This window comes from Mytilus californianus, unplaced genomic scaffold (genome assembly GCF_021869535.1).
Source record: "Mytilus californianus isolate M0D057914Y unplaced genomic scaffold, xbMytCali1.0.p SCAF_10, whole genome shotgun sequence".
Taxonomy (NCBI): domain Eukaryota; kingdom Metazoa; phylum Mollusca; class Bivalvia; order Mytilida; family Mytilidae; genus Mytilus; species Mytilus californianus.
In genome coordinates this window covers 42,793,395-42,806,090 of record NW_026262582.1, presented here as the reverse complement: position 1 = coordinate 42,806,090, position 12,696 = coordinate 42,793,395, and the positions used below count along the sequence as shown (strand labels likewise).

At 31.7% G+C, this 12,696-nt stretch overlaps 1 protein-coding gene and 1 long non-coding RNA gene across 2 annotated transcripts in view; one reads left to right on the top strand and one right to left on the bottom strand.

The window, feature by feature from the left end:
* The window catches only part of LOC127718168 (serine-rich adhesin for platelets-like), a 199,855-nt gene extending 187,794 nt beyond the window's left edge, over window positions 1–12,061 (top strand). The window contains exons 20-21 of the mRNA XM_052224135.1: window positions 8,812–8,933; window positions 10,721–12,061. Of these exons, the coding sequence (XP_052080095.1) occupies window positions 8,812–8,933; window positions 10,721–10,726 (128 nt within the window). The 3' untranslated portion in view covers window positions 10,727–12,061. The remainder of the gene's footprint in view (window positions 1–8,811; window positions 8,934–10,720) is intronic.
* On the bottom strand, window positions 4,484–5,070 carry LOC127718173 (uncharacterized). Its single transcript, XR_007989618.1, has 3 exons — window positions 4,924–5,070; window positions 4,717–4,860; window positions 4,484–4,617 (listed from the first exon to the last, which is right to left on the bottom strand). It is a non-coding gene; the product is annotated as an uncharacterized LOC127718173 (long non-coding RNA).
* Window positions 12,062–12,696: the final 635 nt, after the last annotated feature.

Here is a 12,696-nt window from a genome sequence, read left to right as displayed (position 1 = left end):
TATAAACTCAAGGTCTTCTGATAGTAGTTATGACTTGTGCATCTGGCAAAATTATGCGACAGTACTCTCTTTTTAGGACTGGCCTGGACAGGTGTAATTTGTGGTACTTATAGTCAATCTATCGTACAGGATGGATATAATTTCATTATTATTACTGTGGCAGCTCATGAACTAGGACACAGGTAATTTGAATATTTCATCACACATCAGGTTAAATTGCTTTTTATACTCTAAACACGTTGCGACATAGTGGCAGTTTTAAAGCATTGAATGGAAAGAGTCTTTCAAACGTCTGAAGTAACAGTGAATATTATATTCTTCGTCTCCACTTCAAAGATGCAATCGCCGCGATATAGCCTTGTTGTGCTAATGCGACGTAAAGCAACCAACAATCAATCAAAGATGCAAAATCAAAGAATTGTAATCCTTATTGTTATTGCAGTCTGAGCGCCCAACATGATGGCACTACAAACTTGTGCAGTTCGAACGATGCATATATAATGGCTTCATCAAGTAAACCTCAACAAGGCTCTCAAGCAACGAATCCATGGACATTTTCTTCGTGCTCTACAGATTATTTCACATCACAGATAAACACTCTTGAATCGTGAGTATTAAAACAAAACGCAAAAAAGAGGTGGTGGAGCGTTAAACAGTTGTTTTTTTGTATTTTACCCCCACAAAACCAATCAAAAACTACTATTGAATAAGGATCAGCACCTTTTCTGCCACAGAATGTTACTGATTGAACCATCTAGTCATTAACTCGTTCCTGTCACGATTTCGATGACATAAAAATGATATTTAGGGCGGCCTTATGCTCACCATTGGAAAATAATAAATTCTGGTATAATAATGGGAAGACAATTCTTAACTGCGAGGACAAAAAAAAAAACAGCCTACACCTTTTAACACTTTCGAATCCTTTCTGAAACATCGAGAAAATAATGAAATTATTTTTATGTCTGTAAACTTTCTATATTAACACTTGTTTTGTGAATCGTAAAATTTGCTGTGCTGTCAAACATTATGCATGTAAGTTTCTGATATGCTATAACCTAAATCAAAATTGAGGTACATGTACGGATGACTTAAAAAAGGTATGAATTATTAAGATGACTTGTAAAGAATTAAACGAAACAACTATACAATATTTCTTGATTTGTAATTTATGTCTTTTTTAACATTTTAGGTCAGGAGAAAGCGGGAATTGTTTGAAGACTTTGGGATCCAATTTTGACCCTACAGCACTGGCACCGTATGACGAGGCATTAGCCGGCCAAGTTTATGACGCCGATGCCCAGTGTCTTCAAATAAACGGAATCGGATCATACATGTGTAGGGTAAGCGAAATTTGCCAATTATTGTGAAGAGAAAAAATATGCTTTATATTCATATTAAACAACACCCAAACCTAAACATGTATGAACAATTTGATACTGGACAAAAAGCAAATAACAACAAATCAATAAATCACATTAAAACATATTCTTACAGTCACCTATGAGTTTATTGTTACGAGGGTTGATAACGTGCATAAGATTTTATCAAAAGCTTTTGTGTGGATACATAACGTGTATATGCACACAATATTGTGTCATCTAAAAATGTAACCGTGTTGGCGTGAAAATGTTAAACTATTATGTTTTTCAAGTTAATAGGAATGTTATATAGGCCCTTCTTTTTTAAATCCCGAAATACACAGAGAAAAATAACCGTAACGGTTACACAGTCTTGTTGTCATTATATTTAGTAGAAGCATTAGGAGTCAGAAATAATTCTGATGTAGCTTTATAAATTATAGTCATGAGAAGCTATGCTTGTGATTAATTTTAACGAGATATTTGGAAGATTGACATAATTTACTTCTAAAAAAATCTACCATTAATATCGCACTATAATGATGAAAGTGATTAAACTTTGTTTAGGGACAGTACGGCGGTAATTATGAATCAATATGCAATGTTCTATGGTGCTCTAATCCAGAAGCAACATCTTGTTATAAGTCAATTGCAGAAGAAGGCACTCTGTGTGGCAATAAAAAGGTATATAATATATCAATTTTTACAAGTATACAAAGCAATTTTAGTAAGGGGTATACGTTTGATTTTACTCCAAAGGATTCACATTCACACTGACAGTGCTGAAATATGTATTAGTGACTGTTTTTTTTCTAAATATTTGACTTTACAATTAAAGATTTATATAACAGCATTTGTTTTCATTAACACTGTAGTATATTTGCTTTGCATAAAATACGTAGGGGTGGATCCAGGATTTTTGAAAAATGGGGGATACAATTCCCGATAATTGAAGAAATAGCGCCAAGCAAAGCGTGGCGACAATTTTTTTGACGATTTTATGCTAACAATTTATATACATCGTGATAAACATATCAACGCTCTCTACACCCCCTGTCTCCTCCACTGGTACGAACTCAAAGTAATACATTCAGTTTTGTCACGAAACACTGTTCAAATGATAAATGATCGACTAAAACAAAACAAATTTACACTTCAGTGCAGTATGGAAATACAGCTACATGTTTTCTCCAATTCCTACCTCGAAACAAATATACATATCTTGAAAAAAAAAAGTTTTCTGCTGTTATCTGGCGTACGTTATTCATATATTCATAAACATATGTTTCGATTGGCGATTGAATTGTCTAAAGTGCATGCATTTTACGAATGATTGAAATAAATTGTTTGCTTAAGTTTGGTTATAGTAAATCAAAGAGGCATTATCTGTCAAAGTCCTGTTCAGATTTGACTCAAATGTTGATATTCAATTTGTAACTAAATTAGAAAAAGTATAAACTGAACAATTAATAATGCATGTACTCTATAACATGTATCAGCAATTTGTGTGTATATTAGTTTAGACTCCATCTAATTAAACATCGAGATGATTCCAGGAGATTCCCAACGGTCTCATATACCGATATGAACATAAATATGAATATTAAAAGATAGCAAACACGTGCAATTTGATTTTCCAGATCTGTTTAATTTCATGTTATGGGTAAACAAAATATGTTTACTATCGTTTTTACCTGTATAAGAATATTTAAGCGAAAAGGTTCATCGTTGTTTCACTTTTAATGTTGACATTCTTTTCATTTTAATAGCTACACACACCTACTACATGCGCAACCAATCTCCAGCGAAGTGGTTTAATTGAAGTCACATTCATTTGATACGGGTTCAATGAGGTTGAAAAGTGAAAATACATCAGCAATATTTTTTAGCTTATCTTGACAAATTGGAGCCAAAATGACAAAATACTTTTCCAAATTTTGCTTCTATTGGTATTTGGAATAAAAAGAATGGAATTTTAATGTATTGTCTAAATCGTAGCCAATCCCCCCACAAATATATTCCTGTTTCATCATTAGTTTACTCACTAGCCACATGTTTTTTGCGTTTTTCGATCGTTAGATACCAGTGTTCACATCTGATATGTAATTTTACCGATTGTGTCTCTTCTTAATCAATTTACAAGATTTGAACATCTGCTGTCGGTCACCTTAATTTAATTAACAATCATGTTTTTTTTACAGTGGTGTGTTTCTGGAGTATGTACACCAGATATCAGAGCACCAGCTGGTAATGGTAAATGTTAGATTTACGCTAGCTCTACCCTATGTTATTGCCATATACAATATAGATCATATATTGCTATGGATGTTTATTTTCGTTCCTCTTTTGTCACTCTTTTTAAAAATGAAAATCATTTTGAATAACAGAAATCCTCAAAAATGTATAATTACAGTTATGAACAGTCATTTATACAAACTTTGTTAGTATAAGATGTTAGCGTAATATATTTCTTCTGAACAGTTCCGAGTAGATCATTATATATCAAACAAGATGTGAAATAATCGTTTATCAATATTCATAAATAATAACAATAATAAGATAATAATAATGATAATGATTGAACAAGCAAGCAACTTTATGAGTAAAAAAGACGTAAAATACCACTGCAAATATAAAGACAGAAGATGAACTAAAGACTAAATATTTTGACTGGGGAAGTGTAGTAGTGATAATGATAACACTAATAATTCAAAAAGAAACTTAAACAATCATAAAAGAATGTTTAATTTTACATAAATTATAATTATAGAATGTTTAATTTTACATAAATTATAATTACATTTTATATAAAAACTAGAAAACTGTTTATACGGCGACAGACAAGGACAGATATTTTTCAACGGTTGGACATGTGCGGAAATGTACACAAATGACCCTAGGAATTGTGTAATTGTACCGGTACAATGTTGTGCATCGTGTTATCCGGAAACGAATAGTGTTGCAGCAACAACAGAAGCCCACACGACAAATAAATTACTTACTACAACTAAGTATTTAAAGACTACAGAATCGGTAGCTACAACAGATCCTCCAACAACTACTGAATCAGTTACAACAACAGAAACTCTAACAACAACTGAATCAGTTACTTCAAAAGAACCACAAACAACAACTGAATCAGTAACTTCAACTGAACCTCTCACAACAACTGAATCAGTGACTACAACAGAATCTCAAACAACAACGGAATCAATAACTCCTCAAACAACTACTGATTCAGTTACTACAACAGAACCTAAGACAACTACTGAATCAGTTACAACAACAGAAACTCAAACAACAACGGAATCAATAACTTCCAAAACAACTACTGAATCAGTTACTTCAATAGAACCTAAAACAACTACTGAATCAGTTACAACAACAGAAACTCGAACAACAACTGAATCAGTTACTTCAACAGTACCGCAAACAACAACTGAATCAATTACTTCAACTGAACATCTCACAACTACTGAATCAGTGACTACAACAGAACCTCAAACAACAACTAAATCAGTAACTCCTCTAACAACTACAGTATCAGTTACTACAACAGAACCTCAAACATTAACTGAATCAGTTACTTCAACGGATCCTCTAACAACTACTGAATCAGTGGCTACAACAGAACCTCAAACAACAACAGGATCAGTTACTACAACAGAGCATCTGACAACAACTGAATCGGTTACTACAACAGAGCCTCTACAAACTACAGAATCAATCACTATAACAGAAGCATTTACAACGGCTGTTACTACAACAGAGCCTCTAACAACAACTGAATCAGTCACTACAACCGAGCATATTACGATTCCTGAATCAGTTAATACAACAGAGCTTTCAACAACTAAAGAATCAGGTACTCCAACAGAATCTCGAACAACTCTTAAATCAGTTATTACAACACAACCAGAAACAACTACAAAATCAATAACTACAACATAACCTCTAAGATCCTCTAAATCAGTAACTACAACAAAACCTCTAACATCTTCTAAACTAGTAACTGCACAAGAACCTCTAACAACAATTGAATCAGTTACTACAGCAAAGCCAATAACAATTACTGAATCAGTTACTACAACACATTCATAAACAACTACAGAATCAGTCACTACAACAGAACCTCCAACAACTATAGAATCAGTAACTCCACAAGAACCTCTAACAACAACTGAATCAGGTACTACAACAAAGCCAGAAGCAACTACTGAATCAGTTACTATGACAAAGTCTTTAACAAATACAGAATCAGTAACTACACAAGAGCCTCTAACAACTATAGAATCAATTACTACAACAAAACATATTCATTTAAGGTCAACTTTAACTGAACGAATTGCAACCTTAATTACCTAATCAATTCTTAATTCATTTACGGTGAATTTAAGTGAAGTTTGTTAAAAATCCTGTCAGTACCGAAGCTCTGAATTGGCAACTGAGTTGATGATACCAGCAGTGGTATCTTTCCAGTGCTGTTAATAATTTACGTATGGTTACATTTACAATATGTTAAAATAAAAACCGTTCTATTGTAAGCGACCGTATGTTTACATCTAGATGTCTTGGACTTTTAATTGTTGGGTTGCTGTTTAACTGATCTATATACCCAACCTCTTCTCCTGTTCATACTATTATATTTTGCCATCATTAAGAGATAAGTTGTGAGGCCTACCAGAACCCAAATTATTAATCTTTGCTTAACCGATAGAAAAGCATCAAAAATATCAAACAAAACTGTTTATAACAACAATATCTTTTGGACAATCGAAAATAACGTTAAACATAAAATTAACAAAAAAAAATTATATGGTTGGCATTGACACCCTACGAAACCATAGTAAAATCCTTAGGATGCACAGGGAGTCAGCAGTGAACTGTATAACAAATTTAATGCACACGGGACTTTTCCTGCCACGTTTTGTATAAAAATAAACAATGAAATACAACAACATTGATAGATGACGTCACCATTGATAGTAGACGTGACGTTATGATACCTGTATGAAATCTACTGACCCCCTACAGATCCATAAAGGGTCACCACATGAGGGAGTTAAACCAATCACAACGTCACTTATTTACTCATGCGGCGATAACATGATTTACATATGACAACATTTATAGTAAAGTTAACACAAGTTTCGGTGAAAAAACGTTTATTTCAATTTTAACTGATTATAAAAAAGAAGATGTGGTATGATTGCTAATGAGACAACTCTCCACAATTTACATTACTGTTCAATGACATTTGAATTTTCTGAATTATTTGTATGATTTATCAAGTAATGGCAGTGTTATTGCGGATTATTCAATAGAACTTAAATCAGGGACAACCGAATCTGAAAAAACTATAACAAATATTACAAAACAAGTAGTAGAAAATATCAAATCAAACACGTCACCCGAGTTTGACCTTATCCAATTGGTTAACACAGACAAAATTGTTGTCGAAGAAATAATAGGTAAGCTGTGCATGCGCATAAGTTAAAGAAATATATATCATTACTCTAATTAATTTCTTTATTGAATGCGTTTGACCACACATGGTCAAAAATCTTACGTCGTTACAGGAGTGTTTTGTTATCATAACAACGTTTACTTACTCACTTGAACATGTTGAAATAAGTCAAAATATTGAAATAACACTTTATGAAGTATATGCGAGTGGTGCGCTTTTTTATTTATATTCACCGTCAACACTCAAAGCAAAACATTTCAACCCAATAATGTGCATAACTGACATACGTAAAAAGCTATATAACCAATCGAGACCCTAAACTAATAGCCAAATCCTCTTTAACTTCAAGGTCAACTTGTCTATGGGAGAGTGTATATGTGATAACATGTGATTGTGTATGAGACATGATTAATGACTTATATATTCAAATGTTTAATATACTCTCATCATATCGAGTTCAAAACAATAAGTTTTTATCCAAAAATACATTTTCGTAGCTATTACATGATCCAGTAAGTCATATACGATCAAACTACATTTAATAACACAGACAACATCTTATGACATTGTAATCAATCGTTGTATCAAACATGTCATGTATACAATTTGCAGAACATTTTCTTTACTGATTGAATGATTTGCATAGAGATAGAAATTAATGCAATTGATGTTACATTTTGCATTCGTAGAAAATATGAATTTTGGCATGATAATCGTATTCCTGTTATAAGGACAATTCACTTTTCATTGTTTTAGCAATAACAACTTATGGAATGACGTCACAAGCAGATGAGACTACTCAAAGCACAACACAGTCAGTAGAGACAACGGATAATTTAGGTATGATGTTAAAGATATTTTTATTACTATTTTGAGATATCTTTAAGACAAGATATTAAAACTTAATTTAAGTTGAATTAGTTTAGATTTGGAACAAAAGCTATCTTAAACTATTTTACAGAATTTAATGGCTGAGAATATATGGTATATTTGTGACAGTTATGTCTCATCTCTCTGTTGAACTTTTACTGTTGAGGAAAAACATTATGTGCCAAATACATGTAACGTTTAATCATAACTTAAAAGAGTTGAATCATGAGATTAATTCATAATAGCTGAATATTGACCATTGTTGTAAGTTTGTAAGCACATTATATATTTCGCATCATAATTCTCCGACAAAAAGAAGATAAATAAAACAATTAAGTTACATTTGTTTTTACTTTCATTGTGTTAAGTTGTAAAATCTAGTTGAATGATAAACAAACAATCTCAAGACTATGCATCTTGTTCATTATATAAACTCTTTCATCTGTTATGATAGAACAAGCAATTGGGATAAATTCAATTCATCTGAAAATACAGCGATGGCGTCGTGACTTAGAAATATTTTAAATGACGAACAATTGCTACGATTTTGTTGACTGTTTTATGTGAGAGACATTTTTTGTTGTAATTCAATATGCGTTTGCATATTTGCAAAAATATTTGATATTACTAATGTGGATAAGGTAATGCAATCGCCTCTATATTTTTGTTTAAGGAATATTCTTTTCTGATAACATTGGAAAGAATCTATATGTATAGTACTACAATGTCTATTGAACCATTCAGTTAACAATAAACATATACACCTTTCATCTTAAAAAAAGTCTCGACATATACGTTCTTGTTGTGAACTTAAATCGAACAATACTGTCATGTATGTCAATATGTTACGCTCACATAGGCACTTCTTATACTTTGTTGACATATCTTATGATTATCATTTAATATGGATTTATGATATTGACACAACCTTTAATATTTGGTATTTGTGCAGATTTGACTGTTTCCATAATAGATTATTTTGAATATTATGATTGCATTTCACCGAATCTTAATAGTGTTAAGTGACAAAGGCTCGTTTCAATAATATATATATTTTTTTAAGATTATATATGATCCTATGATTACATTTCACTTATCTTTCTTTTTTTACAGAGTCTCTTATAATTGGTATCAGTGCAGTATCTGGAGTTATCATATTAGGTTTTGGAACTTGCATTATTATTTGTTGTATGCGTTTGAAGAAATCATCTGAAAATGAAGATAAAACAAACAAGGTAATAAAAATTGTATATCTTTTGCACGATATATTTTATAACATTCAAAAGCAATAGTTACTGTGTAATAAAGATCTACTGTTTGTGTCTGAAAAGTATTCACATGTGTGTGAGATATTGCGATATTTAATTTAAACGGGTTTTCTTGTTTACAAGTACATATATATGTTAGCCTAATTGACTACAAAAAAAGTTAAGCAGCCGAAACAAATCTGATCAAATGCAACTGACATCCCTTATCATTTAATAACAGATGAAATATCAATTGCAATAATAAGATATGTTGGGTTTACGCTCATGAGACAGTTACTCTTTGACACGGAAGTAGTACACACATCTGCATGAATCCAGTTAACGTGATAATTAAGAAGTGCACATTTGTTCATGTTGTTGTTAGTCCCAAAGTTTGAATTAAAGAACTTTCGATTGTTTATAATTCGACATATCCGAAATTAAACATTTTGGATTATAGTTTTTTTTCAAATTATGTGCATCAAAATATTTTCAACCAACGACATGACATTATTTTCGTCATAAATTGAATATTTATTACCTTTATTGTTCTCCAACTTATCTATTTTCAGTCAAATGTTTACCGATATGATGGGCACGCAAATCATGGTATTGCCCTAGACAGTTTTATTGAAACTCATTCATCTGAAGGCAAATCATCATATTGTCATCCTGTCGATCCGTGGAGAATATCGTATGGTAAATCCAACAACACACAGCCCGCCTGTTATCCTGGTGACAATGCACGTGATACGATGTCTGGCTTAGGTGGACATCATAATGAAGGGTTTTATTCATCATGAAACCAAAGTTTACGACAAGAGCTCATAGTAAACTTTAAGAAATATAATGTCTTATCTGCTTAGAGTATTATTGAGACACACAGTCAGTACAATCTTAACTTAGGTTAACTGATTAGAGATCATCTCAATGAAAGATAGACACTTGAAGATAATTGACAAGTTCTTGAAGGTTTGCTGTAAAAATTGTAGATATGAGCTATAAAAAGAATGAACAATTATCAAAACGAGATCTTATTTACCTAGATAACTAATTTTGATACATCTGTTATAAAAACTAGCATTTCATGTCATGTCACGAATTTGACAGTTGTTTTTCACTCGTTCCGTTGGTTAAAAACATTTCATTTTGTACGTTTTTATGGACTTCCCCTTTTTGATATTATCTTTTGTCTTATATTACTTTGAACATCAGTTAAGACATTTTTAACAAATCAAAATCTTATGATTGCATGCATGCAAACATTTTGTACATTAACAAAATTATATTTCATATACATAATGTATAAAATGTATAAAACTTCCAACAACTGTATCTTGATTTTGGTATAGGAGAAAATAAAATCCTTACACAAATATCTCACTTTTTAAGTATATTTGTATTTTGCTTATGATTGCCTCTTTGTCGTGGCAACCGTTAAAAACGTTTTACTTTCTTAATATATTACTGATCAAAGAACGCGAAGTCAAATGGGCATTTTTTTTACTTCTTATTGACAACAAGACTGGCGGTACTACTAGACCAGGAACCGCGTACCCTTCTGGAACACATGATATCAACTTCGCACACAATTCTATCATCATCATTTTTTACATTATGTTATGAAATCTTGTTGCCTTGAGAGTTCATGGATTTTAATTATAACATGGGTACATGACTTCAACAGACACCTACAAATCTGTAGAACTACTCATACCTAATGATCAAAATAACGAATGAATTCATACAACTCAATGTGATCATTGATATTGCAGGGATAGAAGGTTGCAGTACTTTCCATTAAAGATGGTAATTTCGGACTTACCGTAAGATACTTAAGGTGTACCCAACACTTGACTAATATTAATTTGGCTCGTTTAATTTTCATAAAATTTTGACAAAATGTTTACTTTGACCCTTTGACAGATATATAAAAATTTCAAAAAATTTGAACCAACCACTTTATCAGAAAAATTTCACTGGTTATATAGCAGTTTGACAAACACTAATTTTAATCATTGAGAAGCTTAATATTTCCTTAACAATACAACGTAATTAAAACGTTTAGCTGATTTTTACAGAGTTATCTGCCTGTAGTTTTAGGTACCACCTTAACACATAACAAAAGTAATTGGATAGACAATAAATGATAAGATGATACCAAAGGCGTAATCAAAGACTACTGAAAATCCAAATAAAGAAGAACAAATATTTGTGTTATATTATCTTGTTCAAACAAAAAAAAAAGGATGTCATACATGTAACAAAAACGCTAAACATGTTTCTGATTTATTAATAAATAAGAATGCATTTAGACACTAGCACATCTGTTACTGTAAAAGAGAGGCGAAAGACACCAAAGTGATATTCAAAATAATAAGTCAAACAAAAAACATGACAATGCCATGGCAACAATGTGAAAAACAATCAATAATTAACAGTACGCATAACACAACATAAAACAATAAAGACTGAGCAACAAGAAACCCACAGAAAATTGGAGTGATATCAGGTGCTCCGGGAAGGGTAAGCAGATCCTGTTGATAAAACAGGTTTTCGGTGTTAATTAAAAGCGGAAAAAGAGTATTTGTTCTACTGGAAGATAGCTCACGTTGAACTTCTTTTCTGTTCTTGGCGTTTAAAGTTATTTCCTGACAATTTTTAACGGGAATGCCCGAATATTTATATATGACATAATTATATATGAGTACACATCACATCCATATCCACATATACTAGAAGACCTAGAATATATTTTTTAAACGTGTTTATCAAGCTTTAATCACTACGTACTGCTATTGTGTATTAACTCAACGCACACACATATACGAAATAATTAATACATGTACCTGTCGGTCGCCGAAGCATTATTAATATTATATAACAAATATTTTAAAATTATATTTTGTTTTAATTTGATTTTGATATACATTTTTACAATTGTTTAAGTCACACGTATATGTGTCCATTTTTATGTGTGGCTTTTAACATCAATATTGCAATGTGCCAAACATATTTTTTTTTATTATACTATATACCTTATAAAGTGCAATTACAAATGTATTATTATTGTTTTCATATATTTGATATATACTTTAATAAATCATTGCTTTAGATTTTGCCTTCAATTTTTATTCAGTTTATGATAAATAATCCACAAAATGATACATAGGCTCAGCGCATGTGGTGTCGATTTCTTGCGAATACAGTTTAGAAAATGTACAATTAGGCTAGAATAAAAATGAAGGGACTTTTTGAAGATCTAAATAAACTCGTCATAGATACCAGGATCAAAATTTTGTATTTGCGCCAGACGCGCGTTTCGTATACAAAAGACTCATCAGTGACGCTCGAATAAAAAAAAGTTAAAAAGGCCAAACAAAGTACGAAGTTGCAGAGCATTGAGGACCAAAAATTCCTAAAAGTTTTGCCAAAAACAGCTAAGGTAATCTATTCCTGAGGTAGAAAAGCCTTAGTATTTCAAAAATTCAAAGTTTTGTAAACAGTTAATTTATAATTTATTGTTCGGAAGTTTCAATACAATTTCTAAATATAAATCTAAATCTAAATAAAGCAATCCTAATGATTATCTAGCAGTGCGTCAAACTTGATTCGGCGCCAGAAAGGCACCCCCCCCCTTTTCCCTCCACACACGCACACTTAAAAAATAGAACGATAAAATCCTGTAAATTTTAACCTGACTTTATCTGAAAATCGAGTACGGTACCTACACGCATGGTATTATAAAACC